Source organism: Culex pipiens, chromosome 3, assembly GCF_016801865.2.
Source record: "Culex pipiens pallens isolate TS chromosome 3, TS_CPP_V2, whole genome shotgun sequence".
NCBI lineage: Eukaryota > Metazoa > Arthropoda > Insecta > Diptera > Culicidae > Culex > Culex pipiens.
Genome location: NC_068939.1, coordinates 62,108,765 through 62,133,490, shown reverse-complemented (window position 1 = coordinate 62,133,490; position 24,726 = coordinate 62,108,765). Strand labels below are relative to the sequence as shown.

Here is a 24,726-nt window from a genome sequence, read left to right as displayed (position 1 = left end):
TTTTTCCTCCACATGGCCTTATGCCAAGTTATATTTTTATGATCAAGGAATGTAGGGCAACAAGTTTTGCCTAAATACATGTCCAGGAAATGACCCAGAGTCCCATCCTAGAAGGTTTTTCAAATTTATGGAATATTTGAATTAAAATATTTGAAGTTCAAATATTTCTGGAATATTTTTCCTCCACATGGCCTTATGCCAAGTTATATTTTTATGATCAAGGAATGTAGGGCAACAAGTTTTGCCTAAATACATGTCCAGGAAATGACCCAGAGTCCCATCCTAGAAGGTTTTTCAAATTTATGGAATATTTGAATTAAAATATTTGAAGTTCAAATATTTCTGGAATTTTTTTCCTCCACATGGCCTCATGCCAAGTTGTATTTTTATGCTCCAGGAATATAGGGCAACAAGTTTTGCCTAAATACATGTCCAGGAAATGACCCAGAGTCCCATCCTAGAAGGTTTTTCAAATTTATGGAATATTTGAATTAAAATATTTGAAGTTCAAATATTTCTGGAATTTTTTTCCTCCACATGGCCTCATGCCAAGTTGTATTTTTATGCTCCAGGAATATAGGGCAACAAGTTTTGCCTAAATACATGTCCAGGAAATGACCCAGAGTCCCATCCTAGAAGGTTTTTCAAATTTATGGAATATTTGAATTAAAATATTTGAAGTTCAAATATTTCTGGAATTTTTTTCCTCCACATGGCCTCATGCCAAGTTGTATTTTTATGCTCCAGGAATATAGGGCAACAAGTTTTGCCTAAATACATGTCCAGGAAATGACCCAGAGTCCCATCCTAGAAGGATTTTCAAATTTATGGAATATTTGAATTAAAATATTTGAAGTTCAAATATTTCTGGAATTTTTTTCCTCCACATGGCCTTATGCCAAGTTATATTTTTATGATCAAGGAATATAGGGCAACAAGTTTTGCCTAAATACATGTCCAGGAAATGACCCAGAGTCCCATCCTAGAAGGATTTTCAAATTTATGGAATATTTGAATTAAAATATTTGAAGTTCAAATATTTCTAGAATTTTTTTCCTCCACATGGCCTTATGCCAAGTTGTATTTTTATGCTCCAGGAATGTAGGGCAACATGTTTTGCCCAGGATCATGTCCAGGAGATGACCCAGAGTCCCATCCCAGAAGGATTTTTAAATTTATTAAATATTTGAATTAAAATATTTGATGTTACAATATTCCTGGAATTTTTTTCATTCACATCCAAATTTTCATACTCCAGGAATGTAGGGCAATAAATTTTGCCAAGAAACATGTCCAGGTAATGTTAATTGTTCGTTTTTTTTAAGTTTTGGAATCTCTCTTAAAAATTGTTCCTGGGATAACCATGACAAGTTATCCCGCATGCCATAAAGATGGCCGCCATTGCGCTATAAATTATTCCCGGGATAACCATCTACGGGATAACTTTTCCCACCTACCATTCGGCCACGCACTGCTTCTTCTTGCTTTCGTAAAGCGGTTCTTGAAAAAAAAATAAAAGAGATGGTTTTTAATGTTTTTGACATTCTTTCGGATGATTCTAAAATATTACTAATTTTGATTTCTGAGAAATTTTGCCGCCTTTCAAACTGAATAGCAGTTTGGATATTTTTCCCTAATCAAATTGTTTTGTGTGTTATTTAATTCTATCAGTCGTGAGCGGTTTTGTTTTTTAATCGTTCAAACTGTGAGTAAGGAATATTATCCATGGGATGACCCCTTTCCTTTAGTTGAACCTCTGAAGGTTTTTTGATGAATAATGCAATAAAATCACAGTTTCAAGTAGGAATGTCAATAGAAATCTTGCATTTGGCATATTCTGCACCATACCAAACAATGTTGACTGGCATTTACTTGTACCAGGGACGGAATAATCGCGAAAAAACAATTTCGCTTGCAAACTTTCTTCACTCGCGAAAGAGAGAGGAGGCAAATCACGCAAAAGAAAATAGCTCCCGAAATTCTCCAAGAAAATCAATCTGCTGATGATTTTTTGCGAATTTCCTTGTCAGCACCACTCAAATATATTTATTTCACTTTGTTCACACACATTGCCCAGCTACAAAATGTGACAGGTCATTTTTCGACGTGTGACGTTACACTTGCAAGCGTAGTAGTGAAAAAGATGTTCCACCGAATAATCAAGATGATATTTTTTTTAGATTCTTTTTACTGATCTTTCGTGCGCGAGAGAAGAGAGCCACGCTCCCTTCGGATTTTTTCTCTTGATGAACATTCAAAGATTTTCTTTTGATGATGGTTATTCCATCGCTGACTTGTACTTTTCTGCAGAAATAAGCGTTTTGAGTTTCACATCAGGAATGAGCCATGGTCACTAGCACTGATTAATTCAACTATCTAATCTTTTTATACTGTTTATCTAACTTCAGTAAATCGAAATGATGTTAATATGACGAACTTTATATAAATATAACTAAATTTCGAGCGAGCACTACACTCAGGCTGCCAGCGACTTGCTCAATCGCTTCTCCCAGCGACACAAATACTTCGTGAATTTCTTTGCCCACTCCGTCCGTCGACCCGAGTCACACACGAATACGTTCAGAGAGGAGAGAATCTAACAACATACCAGCTCGGCGCTCTTTTGGCCTGCACTACCACAGTTTGCCGTAAATTTGTATTTGGCATGATGGAAATTGCTTGTAAATGTGTCTTTGATGTCGTGTTATCAACAAAATTGCAAAACATTTTTGATAACATAGATTTTAAGCAGTTTAATAACTGAGTAAAACAAAGCCGATCGCAAACTATTTCGACTCAGCGACTAAGCGACATAAAGCAATCAGTCTCTCTACTGAACCATTTGCTGTACTAACCGATTGAAGTGAGAGGGAGAGTAAAGAGAGAGAGTATTCTGTAACGATTGGTGTGGAAGCGACAAACGGTAGGAAACGGTCAGAGCAGTTTTTTGTCGCTTTCAATTTGTGGTCGCGAGTGAATGAGTCGTTTTGGAGCAATCAGGACCCTTGATTTTAGACAATCCAAAATACGATCTTTTGTACATTTTCACCTAAAATGCTCAAACTTGAGGACCCCGTGGCGCGGTGGTTAGCGGCTTGGGCTGCCGATCCCTCATGTGTGCTAAGGGGCCCGGGTTAGATTCCAGCCCGTCTCCTCTGGGTGTTCTGTGTTTGTCCCATTTAGTTAGTAAATTCAGTCTGAAAAGACAGTGTGATAAAAAAAAAACTAACTTAATCCACCTATGTGGTTGGAGCCTTCCTCACTTATTACCAACAATGGTTGTACACAAATTTCATCTATTTTTTAGATCCGGAATAAAAAAGTACACCAATATCACCTAAGGGGCCATATCTCGAGACAGGGTTGCCAGATCTTCAATGTGTTGGACTCGTTGGAAAGGTCTTTCAATAACCTAACCAACGATGGGTCGGATGGTGGATCCGGACATAGTTTACATACATTTAAGTGAGATCCGGCTTCCAAAAAGTACACCAATATCACTTAAGGGGCCATATCTCGAGACAGTGTTGCCAGATCTTCAATGTGTTGGACTCGTTGGAAAAGTCTTTTGATAACCTAACCAATGATGGGTCGGATGATGGACCCGGACATAGTTTACATACATTTAAGTGAGATCCGGATATATGAGAAAACACATTTTTATACACAACTTTTGAACTACTTATCGAAACTTCAATCTGTATAAAACTCGATCTATGGGACCCTAAACCAAGTCGAATGCAACAGGTTCGGGTCAAATCGGTTCAGCCAGTGCCGAGAAACATGAGCTAGTTTGTTGGTCACATACATACATACACACACATACACACAGACATTTGTTCAGTTTTCGATTCTGAGTCGATATGTATACATGAAGGTGGGTCTACGACTTTTTTTTACAAAGTTCATTTTTATAGCAGGATTCTAGCCTTACCTCAGTGAGGAAGGCAAAAAAAAAACTTTAAAAGCTTGTTACTTTTGAGCCCCGAGGTTTAGATCTTTTGAAAAAGTCGGTCTCGTTCGTGTACATCCTTGGACCAAATTCTCCCATTCTCTTTTGATCTAAAAATAACACACGGGGCCACTATAGGAAAAGCGGGTCCATAAAAAGCGAAAAAAACGTCATTTTAAAAACCAAGGGGGGAATGGAACGAAAAAGGTTGAGAATCACTGGGTTCATTGCATTTTTCATTCTTCGACTCCGACTCTAGCTGCTGAAGATTTGGCGACACCAAATCCAGCTTCTAAGAAATTTGTGAATCCAACTCTGGATCCTCAGAAAGACCCGAAACTACCGACTCCGACACCACAGTCCAGTTCTCATTATAATTTTAAATTAAAAAATCCCAGCGATTTTCAATTCACCACAATCTTTTCTTTATTCACGAAACAATAATTCAAGCTTAAAGAATTTCCTCCTCAAACACGTTCATTTCTTCATTCACTATGTTTCCGGTCACGTAACACGGCGATTTTATGTGTGGCATTTTGAAAGTTGTGCACGTGAACTCGGTTTCGCCGAATCTCAATGTGAAAACAGATGTTGTTTGTGAATCACAGGCCATTGAATTTCTGACGATATTGATGTATGAATAATTCAGTCACAATACGTTTAACGACTGCGTGATTGTTGGTTTGCTTTTAAAAGGCAATTATATGCAAGCCAATGTTGAGAATTGAGTATAATAGCTACAAATTTATTAAAGCAAGCTTATTTTTAAGTACCGTAAAACGGGGTGACTTTGATAGCCGGGGTGACTTTGATAGGTTTGCGATTTTTCCGCAAAATGAAAAGTACAATTAAAATACGTACGGAATGGTTTAGAATCATACTGACCGTGGTAGAGAAGTGTTCAAAGTACCTCAAGAAGAACTTTTCATAAAATTTTGAAAAGTTTAAAAAGTTAGTTGACTGTAGTTAAGAAATTGTTAATGAAAGTCATTATTTTAAACTTCTCAAAGTGACATGATTTTCTCAATGAACATGATTTTGAATCGTTAAACGGAATGCATTTTCGGATTCATTGGACAATTTTCCACTAGGAGAAGGTTAAATAAGTTTATAAATATTAAATATATGTGTTTTTGAAACACAATTTAAAAAAAATCTCCATATTTATAGGCAATTTCAGTTGAACAAATTTCATGTAAAATGTGAAAACTTGTGATTCGTGCTTCGAATTCAGTATAAAATGCAATATAAATCGATAATTTTATAAACAAAACTAGTTTTAACAAATTTCAGGCAAAATTCCGACTTTTTAACAATTTTACCTTAAATTTATGTGTATTTTGTAATAAAGCTTATAAACTTAGTTAACTAAACATAAACATTGATTTTTTTCTTAAAAACTATATCAGCTATTTTAGTGATGGTACATTTAACGTAGAAATAAAGTTTGAGCATCTTAAATATGATTTTAACAACAAAAACTATGACTATCAAAGTCACCCCGGAATTAAAACTAAGAATTTTTAACGTAACTATTTTTCTAAACACTATTGAAAAAACTTTTTTTCCGAAATAGTGCATGGACTTGGTGTGGCCTAACCCAGTACATGTTTTAAAACTAATAATCTTGAGAAAAACCTTACCTGTTCGAAAATATTCTAAAAACAAATTGAAATCCTATCAAAGTAACCCCGGTTTACTAGTTTAGAATAAATTTATTTCAATTAAAAAAGAAAACAAACCCCAATTCATGCAAGCCAATTCACAGTGTCCATAAATCGTCCGACATGCCGCGGTAATCTTCTTAAAATGTCAAACATCTTCCCGCATTGGTGAAAGCCACCGCATGCAAAATAGATTCTGCAAATCCAAAAATCCGCTGTTTTTTTGCCACGGCCGCCGTCACAGCAGCAGCAGCAGCACCCACGAAGGCCAAACATTGCCAAATAGTCGTCGCTGTTAAAATACTGCTGCTTCTGGTGCAGTTCCAAAATCTTCTACAGTTGGAAGATTCTCTGGAAAATAAGTGAAAATGATATTTGATAAGATAATTTTCAAACAATACTGGACACTTTTTTTCAAAAAATCCTTTTCATATGTATTCCTATAAATGAATATAAATTCCAATTCCACTGATTCAACAGAGACTTTTTATTTTCCTCGCCGTTGTCTCTGCCCATGAAGAATGGCTCTATTTCCACTAACCTGTTTTTCGTGCTTTTCCTGTCACCCTCCCCATCTTTTCCGTTCCAGACATGGCCTCCATAACTGCGGATCTTCCGACACTGTTCGGTGTCACCAGTGGCATTGCCGTGCTGGCCGGCCTCATTTGCATGGTACTGCATTTATTTAGCAAAACGAAATATCCTCGACCTCGACATTTCGGCGATGCCAACCTTGCGCCGCCGATCTTGTACAACAGTGATACAGGTAAGTCCTGGGCGGTCCTTGGAATCTTACTGCGGCTGTCCCTTGCTTTCTTAGTGTCCTTTTTTTTTTGTTCTTTTATTTTATTTGGACGTTTTAATTTAAATTCGTTATGTTCAACTGTCGAATGAACTTGTCTGTCTTACCAAAGCCACGGTTGTACAATTTGACGAATGTATGAACTCATTATGGTAAGATTACAAAAAGTACGTTGCATTTTCACCCAACTCAAATTGGAAGGAATCAACTTTTGAAATTTATTCCATTACATTCAATTCTCATTTTCATTCAGAAGTAGACTTAAAAGTCAAGGTTTCAACAACAGTTGCTAATCCACTAAGCTTTTTCTTCCAACATATTTCATTAGTGAGGGCAGAAAACGATAATTTGGAGAATCCAGCAGTGGAAGAGCATCTCCTCGAGATGACCCAACCTGCCATCGAGGATGGTTCTTCTCAGCAGTAGAATTAAAAATAATCGGTATGATATGGCTAGTAATCTGGGTTAAGCAATGATGAAGTCAAAATACATTCAACTCAGATGTTTAGATACTGTGTTCGCATGGTGAAGCATGATTCTAGTTTCTAGATGTCATTTCTATGTGTCTAGAGTTGGATTCTGTAGCAAGCTGAAGGGTGTTCTCTTCTATTACGATAAATATAAATTCAAACTGTTATCCTTGTTCTTTTTAAAGACAACTCACAAACAACAACACTATTACAACTCTGTCTAAACTATCTGCGGCATTTCAGCAAAAATAACAACATCCAAAACTAACTCAGATTTACTTAAAAAGGTGATTGGCCTAAGTGTTCGTTCAAAATTTGAAAAAAAAAACCAGATCAGGTCAAAACAATTACAACATATCATGCATTATCTATCTCTAACAAAGTGTTTCTCAAGTATATTCTTTATTAAAATGCAATGCAACACACCCTAAACCAAATCAAACTATCAAGTGCTTTAATTGAGTCCTAGGTTGAGCTAAATCAAAGCATTAAGTCTTAAGTGGAAAAGCTGATCAAAAAAAAGACTGTCTAAACTGCCGTTCTACGCATAATTGCCCATGTTCAAAAAAGTGTAACTGAGAAAAACGCGATTGAAATTTTTCGACCGATTTCTGTGTTTCTACGCATAATTGTCCCGTGGGTTCCTATTCGCCCTATATGTCCCTAATCGCCCCAGTTATCAGTTTATCACCCTTATTTGAGATTCTCTTGCTATACAACAGGTAAACAAGATATAATGCTTAGTAAAACTAATGATTCCGTGTAAGAAAATACTTGGTGGGACAATTATGCGTAGAAGTTTAACGATGGGACAAACAGACATGGTGTTGTTTTTAAATGAGTTTCCGAACAAAGTACTAGATTATATGTATTTTTCTTAAAGTACACATCAAACTAAACTTAAAAATGTCATGAAGTCAAAATCGTCCAAAACAGACATGGGACAATTATGCGTAGAACGGCAGTAAAGAAATCAAATGTTGCTATTTCACAAAGACTTAGATGTTTTCAACAAAATCATTACTTTAATTTATTTACTATAAACATAAATTAGAATATTTTCAAAAATAGTTTTGTTTCAAAGAAATGAATTCAAACTTAAAATTCTAGAAACATTATAACATTATTTCATTCCATGTCAAATCAGCCAGATCAAAATTTCTCCAATCTGATTCAAACATTAGAATCCCTTGGCAAAAATTGTGCATTTCCTTTTTAAGCGATTATGGTTGTTTAATCCGAGTAAAGGCATTAAAATAAATGTCTTCTAGAAAATATTACAGAAACTAAACCGGCCCGACAAGCGAAGTTGTCCCATACGGAGTTTTTTTTAAATCATATTGCTTCAACAGTCTGAGCCCCAAGCCTGATTTTTCTGTTACATTCATATTGGAGATCCATATAAACTGTAACAGGAGTTGCAGGCACGGAGTCCGCACTGTTAATCTAGCTGAGTTCTTTCTTTCAACTTCTTGTTGCCTTACATCACACCTGTACACTGTAAAAAAGCTTGGAATGTTGAAAATTGTATGGTTGAATACAATTTCTTTTTTTTATGTAATTTTACCTCAATTTATGTGGGATTTGTGAAAATACATAAGAAAATATAGATTTTCACGCATCTTCAAAAGTAATATTACACATTTTTTCCTGGAATTCTCCGGTATAATAAGTCGACTCTCCGATTGTCAATACTGAAGGTACCATCAAAGAAGAACAATGCAAAATGAAGACTCGATTGAACATATGTTTTTTTTTATTGTACCTGGTTATGGGAGAGAATCATGGCAACGTCCAGCAAACAAAAACAAAAACAAACAAAAATGTCAAACATGTTTTAAAGCTTTGTTTAGCAAAGAAAATGTATATGCAAGCGATGATAAACTGAAATTGTTGACAACCGGAAGAGATTTTTAGAGCAAAAAGAATCCAAGAAGGAAGAGATCTCCTTCAAATAAGAGAAAATATCGAGTAAAGCCTCATCTACAATTAAACTTACGCAAACTCTTGCGAAAACAATCATAAGTTGATCCACAGATGTCAGTCCAGTATCGACCATCGGTTGCTGCGATCCCTGTCGGACATCGAAGTAACAAAATAAGCAGGGGCAAACGTGACAGACGCAACAGTCTGCGATTTGCCATTATAGAACAGGCTTAATGAAGATAATCGAAGTACGCATTTTGAAGGGACTGAAGAAACCTTCAATATTGCGATCGAGAAGATCGACAACCAGAGAGTCGACTGTAAAGTTCTAGCGATTACTTTTTTTCAAATGGGACGATTATGCACCCACAATTCGGAGTCGAGAGAACCCTCAAAACTTATTAAGGGTTCAGTGCAAAAATCGAAAGAAAAATGCTACCAACTCACACCATCAAAACAAATGTGTCCATTATTTAATTGATACGATAAATCTCCAATAAGTGCCATTCATCGACTTCTGACCACTCCTTGGCCACCATGCTGTGGTGGCCGAGGCAGTTAAGTCATTTGGTTAGTTTGTAAAAGGTATCTGGTTTGATTCCCGTAGTCGACACTTTTTGTTTTTTGTTTATACGGATGAACTTGTTTTTTGCAAATGAACCTCGAGGGATTAGTTCTCGAGCCACTCAACGCCCGCCAGAAACTCATTTGTATTAGAATGCTATCTATGCAGCGTAGTGATTTAAAATTGGTTGAGCAGTGGAGCAGATATTATGTATTAAAATTTGTTGGAGGAAAACATCATGGGTAATTCTCCACCAACTCACACAGCAGTTGCCCCGACCCCTCTTAGATTTGCGTGAAACTTTGTCCTAAGAGGTAACTTTTGTCCCTGATCACGAATCCGAAGTCCGTTTTTTGATATCTCGTGACGGAGGAGCGGTACGACCCATTCAATTTTTGAACTTCCTAAAAAAAAGGTGTTTTTCAATAATTTGCAGCCTGAAACGGTGATGCGATAGAAATTTGGTGTCAAAGGGACATTTATGTAAAATTGGACGCCCGCTTTGATGGCTTACTCCAAATTCCGAAAAAAACGTATTTTCAATCGAAAAAAAAAAAACAAAAAAAAAGTTTTAAAAACTCTGCCATTTTTCGTTACTCAACTGTAATTTTTTTTTGGAACATGTCATTTTAAGGGAAATTTAATGTACTTTTTAAATCTACAGTGACCCAGAAGAGTCATTTTTTCATTTAGAACAAAATTTTCATTTTTAAAATTTCGTGTTTTTTCTAACTTTGCAGGGTTATTCGAATTCGTGATCAGGGACAAAAGTTTCCCGATTTTGTGTGAGTTGGTAGAGAATAACCCTGATCAAAAACGAATTTCTGCCAAATCGGAGTACGTTTGGTTCTAATGCTACAAGTTTAACAAATAATTGCTTAATATCACAATTTCATAATATTTTAGTAAAGATTAAGGCTTAATTAATTTTAAATACATTTTTTTTGTAGTTGAAATTGCCACGGAAAAATAGTGTAAAACCTTTTCAATTAGGAAATATATGCTAATTAAGCTCAATGTTTAACAAAACAATTAAAAACCCTATTTTCATCAGTCAAGTATCATATATCGCTCATATAAAATATTTACTCATTTTGCCCATTCTCTTCATTTAACGTAAAGTGATATAAATTGGGTCTCGTGGCGCAGGGGGTAGCGGCTTCGGCTGCCGATCCCGATGATGCTATGAGACGCGGGTTCGATTCCCGCCTTATCCACTGAGCTTCTATCGGATGGTGAAGTAAAACGTCGGTCCCGGTTTCTCCTGTCTCGTCAGAGGCGCTGGAGCAGAAATCCCACGTTAGAGGAAGGCCATGCCCCGGGGGGCGTAGTGCCAATAGTTTCGTTTTTTTGATATAAATTGCCTATTTTATAAGTGAAAACATGAATACCAAACCAAACTGGTAAATGTAAATTTGGCAAATTGCAACTTATATGAAACGTGTTGAAGAATCAATATTTCAGCCTGTGTGACTAACATCTAATTTAAAAATCGTAAGTCATACACCCAGAACTGAGCATCGGCATACGAGAGGATAAAGAGCACGATTCGGTAGTAAAATGGTACTGTGTGCGGACGGAGAGGATAAATCCCGAAATTACCAAGAGTACTTTACTCATGGGTTCATCTTCAAAAAAAGTTCATCTATCAAAAAAAAAAGGACCGGTACTGAGACTCGAACCCAAGACCTTCGGCTTATTGAACCGTGCCTTTGCCGTATGGGCCACCATGGTTCGGTGACTAAGTGGTGGTCATTTGTCCATATAAGCCACTCAATAGGATGAACTGTTCCAATGAACGAATGAACACGCGAGAGGACTTTACTCTCGCAAAATAGCACTTTCCTCACGTTTCTTTTCGTGAGGACTATCCCCTCGTTCTTTAACTTTGGGTGTAACAAATGTGTTTCTGATTTCATCTTTTGATTTGCTTTCCTGCGAAATTCATACATTTGGAAAATTGTACAACCAAGACAATCCCGATTACATTCTTACTTTCATTCGGCCCAATACTGATTTTCGTTATTTTTTCATTATTATCAAGTCTACTATCCTAGCGGAACATGTATTTTTGAAACAAAAATAAACTCTTTATTTCTCATTCGCATGATTGCCAACCGTATTAAAACCTTCACCTTAAATAATGAGTAATGCTGAATAATGATTCTTACATTCTAACCCGGTATGTACGCTTGTCTCTTTCTATTCTGTCTCTTCTCTTTGGATCTGCATACAATGTAAATCATAACATAAAAAAATGGCTTTTTAAACAAACAAACAAAAAACCCAACAAACTAAACACAAACAACACAATGATTGCCACGGGATCGGCACAAACGGATTTTCGCAGGGATTCCATTGACAATACAGTCGGCGCGGCCGTCATCGCGTTCCAGTCAACGATCTAGCGGCTCCATCGGTTCCTATGGCAATCGACGGCCGTCCTCGGCGCCCTTGCACGGCTCCAAAGGCGTCCTGGTGTCAACCTCGCGTACAGGTGCGGCTAGATCTGCCGCCATATTGCTTGTATCATGTCACATATCTGCGCTTAGAAGTAGTAGATCCAACACTAGTCAGCATCCGAGCGACCACCTGAGCGACGACAATATGACCAGATATCTCGAGCGCCAGCTGGAGCACCAGAAACAGCTGCTCTTTCTGGACATTCCGTCGCTCAGGAACCACAACAAACTGTTGTCGAAATTTTGCAAAACCACCAAATACGCCTCCAGCAGTAATGACGACTCCAGTTACGACGACGAACCCGACGACAACGGGGTCAATCATTACAGCTACGAGAACGATAGCGTTGAAATGGGAGCGCTGCCGACGCCGGCTAGCGAGGTGGCAAACGTCGCGGTAAACTCCCCCATTCTTCATCATTCTTAAACTTCACCTGCAATATTATAGCTGCGCAAAGGAGAAAAAACAGCAAAATCAAAAATTAAGATGTCCTATCCTCCTGTCACACCACTGTCACTATCCCACCTCTTTTTTATCGATGTGTCCTTCCTTATACGTGTAATTGTTGTACTTTCTATTGTCCTATACAATAAATTAGAACAGTCGAAATTTAAACCAAAACTTATGAGAACCTTCACAAAATTTGATATTCAAACAATATAATTTTAATTTCAAAAAACAACTTCAGAGTATATTGTAGTTTAATCTGTACAGTAAAAGAAACCATGGCGAGCTTCATCAGAAAACCATCTGTGATCCTGATTTTGGTTGAAAATTGTTTAAAAGTTTCGAATTACAAAGAACTTTTATTGTTTCTACTCAGATAAATGTATCAAACACGAAATTCAAAAAAGGAAGGGGATTATTGAATATTTTGGAGTATTAGGGCCGATGCAAATATGTTTTGAAGTTTATGTCCCTCGGCTCTGACCAAAGTCCCTGGGTAAAAAAATAAGAAATATAAAAACTGAAAGAACAAGCCTAGGTTTCAACATTTGGATGAAAAAAGTGTTCTAAAATGCATTTTACACGCGTCCAGTTGCTTTCCAATCATTATTTTTCAAAATATGGATGTATTGACGGAAAAAAATGTTTTCGCGAAAATAAAAACTTTTCGTGGGACTGTACATTGGTATTGGTTAAAATGTTTTCAAAGGAGTTCAAACATGCTAAATATAATTATAAACGCAAGAAAATACATTTTAACAAGTTTTCAGTTGATTAAACTATGATTTTCATAATTTTTTTAAAGTTTTTCGAAAAAATAAATTTTTTTGTTCCTTGATTATTCAGGCCGGCTTTGAAGGGGGGTGACATAAACTTTGAAAAATATTATATTATTTGCAACGGCTTAACTACAGTTTAATAAGGCCGTTGCCAATATTTTTCATAGCTAATGTCCCTTTCCCCTTCAAAACTGTTCCGAAAAATCAAGGGGCATTTTTTTTGTTTTTTTTTTCAAAAAACTTATTTGCAACGGCCTAAATTAAAATTAAAAAAAAAACAAAAACAAATAATTAACTGTTTGAAGAACTTTCCTTGGGCAAATCTAATTCCATTTACTTTCGAAGAGTCATTTTGATGAAGTTTAATGAATATCGTTAATTTAAAAAGGAGGTTGTTTGAACACTGGACATTCGGGGTCTGAATTTTTTTAATTCTTATTGTGAAATCGCTTCATGAATTTCAATGGACAAACAATTTGCATCAAATAGTTGTTTTTCGCTGTTTTGTTTCACTGAAAATTTTCACCAAACCACTCCAGGGTGCTCCAAAACAATCCCCTGAATGCTCGTCATTTGTGTTACACTCTATTACTTACTTCTTTTTGAAGTCTCAAGTAAATGATTTATTAAGTTTTTGTTTTTAAACAAATTAAAATTATACGTGGTAGGGAGCAGGGAGACTTCAAAATTGAGGCTGGTATGGATTTGTAATTTAAATAGTTCATGCCAAACGCCTTGAAAAAAACATCTCAAAATAAAACTTTTAAAATGTTAGAAATTACTTCAAAACATTGAAGAAATTTTAGCAAAATGTTGCTTATTCACAAAAATAATTGATTAACTGTAAGTTATAAAAAGAGGTAAGTTACATGCAAGTAACAATTTCACAAGAAAACTGGAGAGTTTCATATGAAAATTTATTGAAATAATGAAGTCAGAATCAATCCAAAATTAAGCTGTTTACACAAGCTGATTTTTTTTGTTAACAAAAAATGTTGAAATGGTTTACGAAAAACTAAACATATCAATAAAATATTTCAGACAATGAATGTGTAAATAGTAGGTAGTTAAAGTTAACATTAATCTTTTAACAGTTTTTAAGTTGATTAGTTTATGATTGATTAATTCAAACATTTTGATTGTTTTCTGCACAAATCAAAACATAGAGAAAGGATCTTTTGGATGAAAACCTGAACAAGCTCCTGAATGCTCGCCAAAAATTCATTTTTGTTACATCCTTATATTATAAATTTTACCCACAAACTGACGAGATATAGGCTAGGTTTCAAGTTTTCTCATTTTTCCTTAGAATTCTAAATTCTCTAACCGTTAGCTGGTGTGAGAATTAATTTTTCTTACACAGTATAGTCTTCTCAACCATCTCCAGAGTGAATCAGCAAATTGTAAAAAGGAGAAAAAAATATTTGAAAATATATTTTAATTGAATTTTGATACGACTTTTGATCATAAAGACAAATTTGACAATAGATTAGTAGCAGAAACCTCTGTCAAATGTCTTTTGTATTTATTGTTATTCTTTACAGTTGCAAAATGCCCTTCTAATAAACAAAGCTTTTATAACTTCCAGTTTCAAAACCATTTACAAAGATAAGACAGTGTTCTGCAATAAAACAACAAAAAAGGATGATTACATTTACTATTTCCTAAAGCGGAAACTCTGGCCAGCGTCCAGGATGCACCCGGATGTAATTCAGTGCTGCCCTTTTACCTTTGAGCTATATCTCGATACAACCCTCTACTCCCACTCGTCCCTTTCTTCCTAGTAGACTACATCGAAAACTAACATTCGAAGAATAAAAAATCAAAACTTGTGTGTATCAAACTTGTTTACTGGAATGCTGTTCGATGTGTTCGATATTCGCTATACCAACTCTCATCATCTCTTTCTGTATAACTGTGTGCGTGTATATTGTGTACATTTGTTCCGTTTCTACGTTTTTCTACCGTTTTTTAGTTTCTTTGTTGTTCCATCATGTATCATGGTTCTTTTTTCTGTTTATCTGTTGTTCAGTTATTACATGTGCATATTTGTTCACCCTCTGTGTGACAAAAGAAAGACAATCAATTGCGTGTGTGTACGTGTGGCGGTGCTCGCTCTCGATGTATCTGTGTTCTGATCTTAACACAGTTGTTTTCGTTTCAACACATATTTAAATTCATAAGGATTTGTCTAGTAATGGATTTGATCTTGATGAAACAGGTGAATATACATCACTAGATTTGTTCAGTAATCGATTAATTTGTTTAAAGAAATCAAAGGCAATAAAACCAACACAACTTATTTGAAAAAAATTTCATCTGAAGAAAGTGCACGTTGGTGAAAAGACCAACATGAAACATAAGTATAAAGTGGTTATTGTTTTATTAAATCATAATTTCTAACATGTACTACACAGTAAATAAATCATGGTTATATTACCTATGGGAATGAGTACATCTTTCATGTCAGAAAAATGTCTTATTTTACCTCTAAAGATGTTTAAACTTACCACTTTTCTGTAATAATGCCACTTTTTCAGTCTAAATTGAGCTAACATTACATCATAAAAAATATAATGTTAAACCATCCTATTTTACACCTACCCACTTTACACAAGTTTTTACTGTGTACGTGTAGCAGTGCATTATGATTTCCTATTAACATTTGATAATGTTTATAACTGGATAATTATGACGTTCTGTAAAGTTGTCTTATTTTAACAGAAGTCATTTTACAAGTGTCTATCCCAGAAAGATTAAGTTGCGGCATATGAGTTATAAAAAGTTATTAGTTAAACCATCTTTTTCGTAACCATCTTTTTGGCACTATAAGAATCTTTGGCTTTTACAGAACAATATAAATCTCAGGAATCTATGGGAACCGTAAACCGGGATAAAACTGCTAGAATTTTAATATATTTTTTAAATATTGTTCAACTTTGATACAACATTTACAACAACTGAGTTAGATCATACAATGTACTTGTACATGTTCTTTTTACAAACAGATTTTTTTTCTGGTATGCTTGAAAAAGAAATTTCTGTGTTTCTTACAAATTGCCGCTTAAAGCATAAATTAAAAAATTTCAACACGAAACTTGAATTTTTACGATTTTATTAGACCCTGTTTCAATATCAATTGAAATTGTCATTAGCTTGTCATTTAGAAACTAATTTTATTTGTTCTTAGTGGAAAATATAAAAAGAATTTGTGTACCGTCAGTGGGAGTGACTATGGGTCAAAAAACGATACACCACTCATAATTTCTTATCAATTTAAATAAAATCAAAAAAAAAATTAACGTAGAATTATTCTTAGATAGTCTACTACCATTTTCCCAAAATATGGTCGAATTTAATGAACTCTACCTTAAATGCCAACCGTTTGTAAATAGACCCAATTCACCCCTTAGAGGGGGTGACATTGGGTCAAATGAAAGTAAAATTAAGCTCAAATATAACGAAATGGTAAAAACAAGTCATCCAACAGTGTTTCTTGTTCAAGGGAATCGTATTGGCATGCTACAATGTTTGAAGTAGAGATTTTCAAACATTTAGATACTTTTCGAGCAATTCTAGCAAAAATATTAAAAAGTATCACCCGGCTTTCAAAGTTATCACAGTTTACGGTACCCTCAGTTGCATCAAAATCCAAGGAAACCCTCTTATAAAATAGCAGAATGTACAAATTGCTGCAACGTGAATATTTTCTGATGAAACTTCAAAGTCTAACTATATAAATTGATATAAGTAAAAAAAAATGTGCATACATTTAATGTTACATGAGTACTTTTTTATAAAATTACGAAATAAGTGAACTCCCTTTGAAAAATATGTAAATATAAATTTTTAGTTTTGGTTGGGTAAAATAAAACTTTTTTCTGACACAAATTCAAATTAAAATGGATTTGGTTATGCATTTTGAAGTTTATGTCCCTCGACTCTGGCCTAAGTCGAGGGGGGGGGGGGCAAACAAATAAAAAAATATAAAAGTTGAAGTCACAAGCCATGGTTTTAATATTTGAATGAAAAAAGTGTTTTAAAATGTATTTTACACCTATGTTGCAATCTTTAGTTTTCAAAATATCAAAGTACTGGTGAAATTTTTTTGTCGAAAAAAAACTTTTTGCAGTACTGTACAACGGAATTTCACAAATAAATAAATATAAAAAACTTTAAAAAATATTTGCAACGGTCTTACTAGAGCTTGTTAAGTTTATAATTATAAGGAATTTCAATTTGTACGACAGTGGCAGTGAGAATCGGCCAAGGTTATGTTTCACTGTGTCTGCAATATCTAAGCATCTTATCATCACAGTAAAAAAAAATCATGACAGTATTACATCTAGGAATGCGTAGATTTTGCATGTCAGAAAAAAAATTAGTTTAACTTGTAATGCCACATTTTTAGTCTTTAAATTAAAGTAAAATTACATCATAATAGAAATAATATTAAACTTTCAAATTTAACACCTTTTTAACTGTGAATGAACCTCAATTTTTTCCTTAAAGAAAACTAACTTTGCTGTAATTTTAAGTACGTGGAACAAATCCTGTCAATTTCATAGATGTTTTAAGAACTTAAAACTTTCAATGAACCACTTTCGAACAACTTATCAAATCAAATGGCTGAAAAAATGGCAGAAATAATCAAACCATAAAACATTTTGAAAAGTTTTCCTAAACTCATATTTGTATATAAATAAGAAAAACAATATAAACAAGGGTTTTCAAACAACAAAAGAAACTTGATGAAGCTGTTTAATTGTTAAAGTGGCCATAACCACACTTAGAACAAAGAGGTTGGTTCATAATCTCGTTGAACTTGAAGTTTAAAAAACCAAGTCGCAGATTGCTACCAAACAACATAACTTTGATCTCGATCCAACGTGCATACGTCTGCCTTCAGTGTACCAAGAACAACGTTAGCACCACTTTAGCGCTCAAACGTACAATCCAGCAATCGAAATCACAACTCGAGCAGCACTGTAGAAAGCAAAACTCCCTCGCCATGTAACGAAAACAAGCCCCACGGTACGGAACACAATGTCATTATTTGCGAAAGCGTTTTTTTTAAGTTTATGCTTCAAGTCGTTCTCGTTTGCTCTACATAAGGAAAAATAAAAAAAGCAACAACAAAAAAACACACACAGAGGAAAATCAAAATTTGAAGTTCGTTACAGAATCACGCGAAAAAAAAAACATAACCAGCGGTATTGACGGTCGAGGTAAAATCTTTCTTTTTTCCAGAAATGTTTCATGCATATAAGCAATATGGCGAAATATGAGTAAAACGTAAAAGTTACAAACACAACCAATCTGGTAACACAGTTTAACCGTTAATTTTATTCTTTATTTTCATTTTGTCGCTTGTTTCCATTTTTCTTCTCCACTTGTTTCCTTCGCTTTTCCTTCTTTACTGTTGTTTTTGTCGATCGATTCGTTTTATCGCCATTTCTTAATTGTTTCATTCTCTCTCACACTCAGGCATGCAAGGCAAAATCGCATATATTTAGACAAATAAAGCTAGTGTATCACCAAACACCACCACCACCACCCCGCTATAAAGGCTGGCTGCACTTTCTCTTTTATCCACAAGAACAATAGAGCTTTATTATGCAAACCGGCAAGCTCGCCGCAAGCCAAGTGAAATGAGCAGAAGAAAGCATTCGTTTTGAAAATCTTTTTTCCCCAAAATAAAAAGGATCGCTTGTTACTGTTTTGCTTGTGCTTCGCGAAACTAGCATGTATGCAAATGCAAATGCCTTCACCGGCTATTTTGTCGCATATATTTAAAAAAAAAAAGCTTGTGATACAACGAAGACAATGGGAACTGCTTTTTGCTCCAGAATGAATAGAGCGAATTTTTGTTTGCTCAAGTTGATCCCAAGTGGACCCCATGTCAAATGACCAACAAACACATTCAAAGGCTTTTTTTTTTGGGAACAATCTCTAACAAAGGAGAAACCCCTTGATTGTAGATGGTAAAATCTTGCAATTCTATCAGGGGACCATACATACACCACGTGGACACTCATGGGGGGGTGGTTGGCGGTTGCCCACGCTCCATACAAAAAAGTTTTTTTTTTGTTTGGAAATTGTCCACGATGGGGGGGGGGGTTAAAATAACAAAAAAAAAGTTTTAAAACACCCAAAGAGCAAAAAAAAATATTTGGTTCATTGGACCTTTAAAAAAATTACGACTTTCTCGTGGTTACATTTTATTGGAAATTCGATAAACATAAAACATCAACCCTCAAGTGCTTTTCACTTTTTTTTACAGTTTAAATTTTTAAACAAGGGTTTTGACCAATTTTTCAATCATTTAAGGGTAATTCTCTACCAACTCACACCAAATCGGGAAAAGTTGCCCCGACCCCTCTTCGATTTGCGCGAAACTTTGTTCTTAGGGGTAACTTTTGTCCCTGATCACAAATTCGAGGTCCGTTTTTTGATATCTCGTGACGGAGGGGCGGTACGACCCCATTCATTTTTGAACATGCGAAAAAAGAGGTGTTTTTCAATAATTTGCAGCCTGAAACGGTGATGAAATAGAAATTTGGTGTCAAAGGGAATTTTATGTAGAATTCAGAATTCCGAAAAAACGTATTTTTCATAAAAAAAAACACTTAAAAAGTTTTAAAAACTCTGCCATTTTCCGTTACTCGACTGTAAATTTTTTTGGAACATGTCATTTTAAGGGAAATTTAATGTACTTTTCGAATCTACATTGACCCAGAAGGGTCATTTTTTCATTTAGAACATTTTTTTTTCATTTTAAAATTTCGTGTTTTTTCTAACTTTGCAGGGTTATTTTTTAGAGTGTAACAATGTTATACAAAGTTGTAGAGCAGACAATTACAAAAATTTTGATGTATAAACATAAGGCGATTTCGTGTGAGTTGGTAGAGAATTACCCTCAGGTATTTAAAAACTTTACTAGACTTTGCTATTGTAGACCAAATTTTTAAATCCTCATTTTTTTTTGAATTTTAGTTTATAAAACTCAGTGTTCGAGCGAGAAGAAGGAAAACTTTGCTGACTCGCGAGCGAGAAAGAGAACTTATAATCCTAACGCTAGCCGTTCGTTTAAAGCAGTGGTTCTCAACCTTTTCCGTTGCATTCCCCCCTTGGCTTACTTGCTAGACCGTCATTCCCCCCCTCGTTCATTTCAAACTATTTTTTGGTAAAATATAATAAATAATATAATTTTGGATTTAATGTTTGATAAAAGATTGATGTTTCAAAATCATGTGTGAATAAATCATACGAAAAAAAATAATATCTGATTTCGAAACAAAGTGAACAATTTTTATTGTTTTCAATTTGTCTTATAAAATCTAAAAAAAATAATTGAAAAAGTTTTATTTTGAGAAGAAATTATAGACATAGGGATTTTAAAAAACGAGCTGAACGCAAAAAAATAAAAATGAATTCTAGATTAAATTTTCAAAACAACCTATCCCTCATGGGTTTCCTATGCAGATAGGGCCTTCTGAAAATTTAATCGAGAAAACATATATTTTTAAGAATAAAAATGTGAGTGATGAAAAGAGTACACCAACAAAAAAACATTAAAAACATATTTTTTTTAGCCTGACAGAATTCAACCTTACAAAAAAAAATGTTTGGATATTCATTTTTTCTTTTTTTCATTTTTTATGAAAGATCTGTTTGTCAAAAGAACTTAGACATACAGTTTTAAGAAAAAAAATTTTTTTCTTGTTTCAGCATTCACCATAATTCATTTTTTTTAAATAAATCTTTTGATTTTTATGAAGAACTGATCAAAATTTATATAATTCATCTAAAAACATGAAAGATTACTAAGAAAGTATCAGAGATTTTTTTTTGTTAACATGTTAATGACTTTAAATTTCTTTTGCATCTTCATTCCCCCCCGAGAATGCTCAAATTCCCCCCCAGGGGGGAATTCCTCACCGGTTGAGAAACACTGGTTTAAAGTTATTATATCAACAGGAAAGATTAGTTTGTAGAATTCGGGAGTGAATGACCATAGGGTTAAAGTTCCCCTAGTATAATCAACAACTAACTAACTTTGTGAAATCATTTGGTCAGTATTGGTTTTGGCTCAAAGGTTGAAAATTTACCAAGCATCAAAAACAACAAATTATATGGGTGATTCTGGCCACCCTACACAGCAACCTGTTCGATTTCCGTGAAATTTTGATCCAAGAGGTAATTTTGGTCTAAGATCACGATTCCAAGTTCTTTTTGATACCTCGTGACTGTGGGGTGGTACGACCCCTTCCAGTTTGCTGTATTTTATCACTAAGGCACGATATTCGACGAATTCTAGCTCGAAACCGTGAAAAGATAGAAATTTGGTGTCATCGGATTTTTATGTAAAACTGGAGTCCGATTTCACTGCGTTTTTTTTTTTTTTGCTAAAAAACGTTTTGCAATGATTTCTAGCTCGAAATTGTGAAAAGATCGACATTTTGTGTCAACGGATTAATTACTTAGGAGTTCTACGAACTTGTAATTTTGTTTTCCCTGCAAAAACATAATATTTTGTTTGCCATTGACATTTTACCGTAACTTAATAACAATGTGAAAGTATTTGATGAGACAGTTTAAAAAATACTTTCTGCATAATGTTTCTTTAAACTACTTGAAATATCGGACAAATGTTTCAACACAAACAAAACAGTGTTTTCCAAGATTGCCCAAGTGAGTTTTCATCTGTTTTCTTTTTTTCTAATTTTATATGTTCCACTATCAGGCATTCTCCCTTTCTGCTCGTATGTGCTTTTCAAGCTTTCCTTCAAGATGTGCGGGTGTGCTCGACACAAAAACAAACACACACTGCACAGCTTCTCAAAAAGCTCTCCCCTCTCCAAGCGCTTTCCTCAAGTGCGGCACACATAAACACTCTGACCATTGTCGATTTCCACCGCACTTGTGGCTAAATGTATGCATTACCTTTACCTGGAAAACAATTATTCAGGGCTTTTAGCTTTCGCCGTAAACCTTGAAGCTTTTGGTGTGTGTCAGTTGGACTGACCGTGAGCAAGATGAAATTGCACGCACACACACACACTCATATTATCATAACTATCATCATGTGCTCCATTCTGGGGAAAGTGCTTCAAAGCAAATGCAAAGATATCACTTTCGGGGTGCATTTGCTGGCAACACAACTTGCTTGAGAGGAGTGCCTAATGAGTATATCATTTCAGAATGGAAAGTGAAATAAAAATACACATACCGAGAAATCACTGCAAGGATTTTTGTTTTTCGATGGAAAAGCAGCAAACATTCCTTTCTTCCGTAGGATGTTGTTTTGCCATTTCTCGTTTCGTCAGCTGTGTGCTATCTTGTGACATAGACCATTTGGTACTTTTCGAGAAAAACGATTTTTAAAGTTTGAGGTTGAATATTTTCACAACAATACATGATAAACTATTTTTGAATACAGCGATCTGTTCGTATACTATCGATGAACAAACGCTCCAAGTATGGACTAATTTAGTGAAACCTACTAAAAGTTACAGTATAAAATGTAACTAAAAATCTGAAAAGCACGTGTCACAAGTGTGTTTTGAAAGTAAAAATGTACTACGTGTCACAAGTGTGCACAGAATTCCCATACAAAATTAAATAAGCTCAAATCAATAGTTTAGTTAAGTTAAACAATAGTTTTTGAAATTTTTATGATAAGATTAGCTTGAAACAACGGTAAGCAATCAAAATGTTTAGAAAACGAGGAAATTTTTTTCGCTTTTCCGATGTTTTCCACGATTTTTTAATGAGTAATAATAAAAATTCTCTTAAATTATCTAAAATATTTTAAAAAATATTAAAATAAGCTCAATCCAAAAAAAATGAGTCATATTCATAGTAGTGCAATTAAATAAAATATCAGAAAATGATGAAAATCAAGGAAAACCAAAGATTTTCCCATGGCAAACACAAAATCCATGATGGAAAATTAAATCATTCAAGACACAAACCTTTTTCAGATTTATAGCACGTTCTGTAAATCACCGTGTCACAAGAGTGCACTTCAAATAAATGAAGAACATGTACTACGTGTCACAAAAGAGTTTCAAAGGGATTATGGTCGTTGTCACAAGAGTACCACCAATATGTTGATGGGTTTGTATGGTCGTTGTCACAAGTGTGCAACAAATATTACAATGGTAGTTTGTATGGTCGTTGTCACAAGTGTGCAACAAATATATTGATAGGAGTTTGTATGGTCGTTGTCACAAGTGTGCCACGAATATTTTGGTAGGAGTTTGTATGGTCGTTGTCACAAGTGTGCCACGAATATTTCGATGGAAGTTTGTATGGTCGTTGTCACAAGTGTGCAACAAATATTTTGATAGGAGTTTGTATGGTCGTTGTCACAAGTGTGCTACGAATATTTTGGTAGGAGTTTGTATGGTCGTTGTCACAAGTGTGCAACAAATATTTTGATAGAAGTTTGTATGGTCGTTGTCACAAGTGTGCCACGAATATTTTGGTAGGAGTTTGTATGGTCGTTGTCACAAGTGTGCAACAAATATTTTGATAGGAGTTTGTATGGTCGTTGTCACAAGTGTGCAACAAATATTTTGATAGGAGTTTGTATGGTCGTTGTCACAAGTGTGCTACGAATATTTTGGTAGGAGTTTGTATGGTCGTTGTCACAAGTGTGCAACAAATATTTTGATAGGAGTTTGTATGGTCGTTGTCACAAGTGTGCCACGAATATTTTGGTAGGAGTTTGTATGGTCGTTGTCACAAGTGTGCCACGAATATTTTGGTAGAACTTTGTATGGTCGTTGTCACAAGTGTGCCACGAATATTTTGGTAGGAGTTTGTATGGTCGTTGTCACAAGTGTGCCACGAATATTTCGATGGAAGTTTGTATGGTCGTTGTCACAAGTGTGCAACAAATATTTTGATAGGAGTTTGTATGGTCGTTGTCACAAGTGTGCTACGAATATTTTGATAGGAGTTTGTATGGTCGTTGTCACAAGTGTGCCACGAATATTTTGGTAGGAGTTTGTATGGTCGTTGTCACAAGTGTGCCACGAATATTTCGATGGAAGTTTGTATGGTCGTTGTCACAAGTGTGCCACGAATATTTTGGTAGAACTTTGTATGGTCGTTGTCACAAGTGTGCAACAAATATTTTGGTAGGAGTTTGTATGGTCGTTGTCACAAGTGTGCCACGAATATTTTGGTAGAACTTTGTATGGTCGTTGTCACAAGTGTGCCACGAATATTTTGGTAGGAGTTTGTATGGTCGTTGTCACAAGTGTGCCACGAATATTTCGATGGAAGTTTGTATGGTCGTTGTCACAAGTGTGCAACAAATATTTTGATAGGAGTTTGTATGGTCGTTGTCACAAGTGTGCAACAAATATTTTGATAGAAGTTTGTATGGTCGTTGTCACAAGTGTGCCACGAATATTTTGATAGGAGTTTGTATGGTCGTTGTCACAAGTGTGCCACGAATATTTTGGTAGAACTTTGTATGGTCGTTGTCACAAGTGTGCAACAAATATTTTGATAGGAGTTTGTATGGTCGTTGTCACAAGTGTGCTACGAATATTTTGGTAGGAGTTTGTACGGTCGTTGTCACAAGTGTGCAACAAATATTTTGATAGGAGTTTGTATGGTCGTTGTCACAAGTGTGCCACG

At 35.0% G+C, this 24,726-nt stretch overlaps 1 protein-coding gene across 6 annotated transcripts in view; it reads left to right on the top strand.

Moving 5' to 3' along the window:
• The window catches only part of LOC120426203 (uncharacterized), a 92,280-nt gene that overhangs the window by 54,436 nt on the left and 13,118 nt on the right, over positions 1–24,726 (top strand). For 4 of the 6 annotated variants that reach the window (XM_039590907.2, XM_039590910.2, XM_039590909.2 and 1 more), the window contains exons 5-6: positions 6,206–6,382; positions 11,730–12,238. In XM_039590907.2, coding sequence (XP_039446841.1) covers positions 6,206–6,382; positions 11,730–12,238 — 686 coding nt within the window. The remainder of the gene's footprint in view (positions 1–6,205; positions 6,383–11,729; positions 12,239–24,726) is intronic. The other 2 variants (XM_039590911.2, XM_039590912.2) reach the window with 2 other exon arrangements.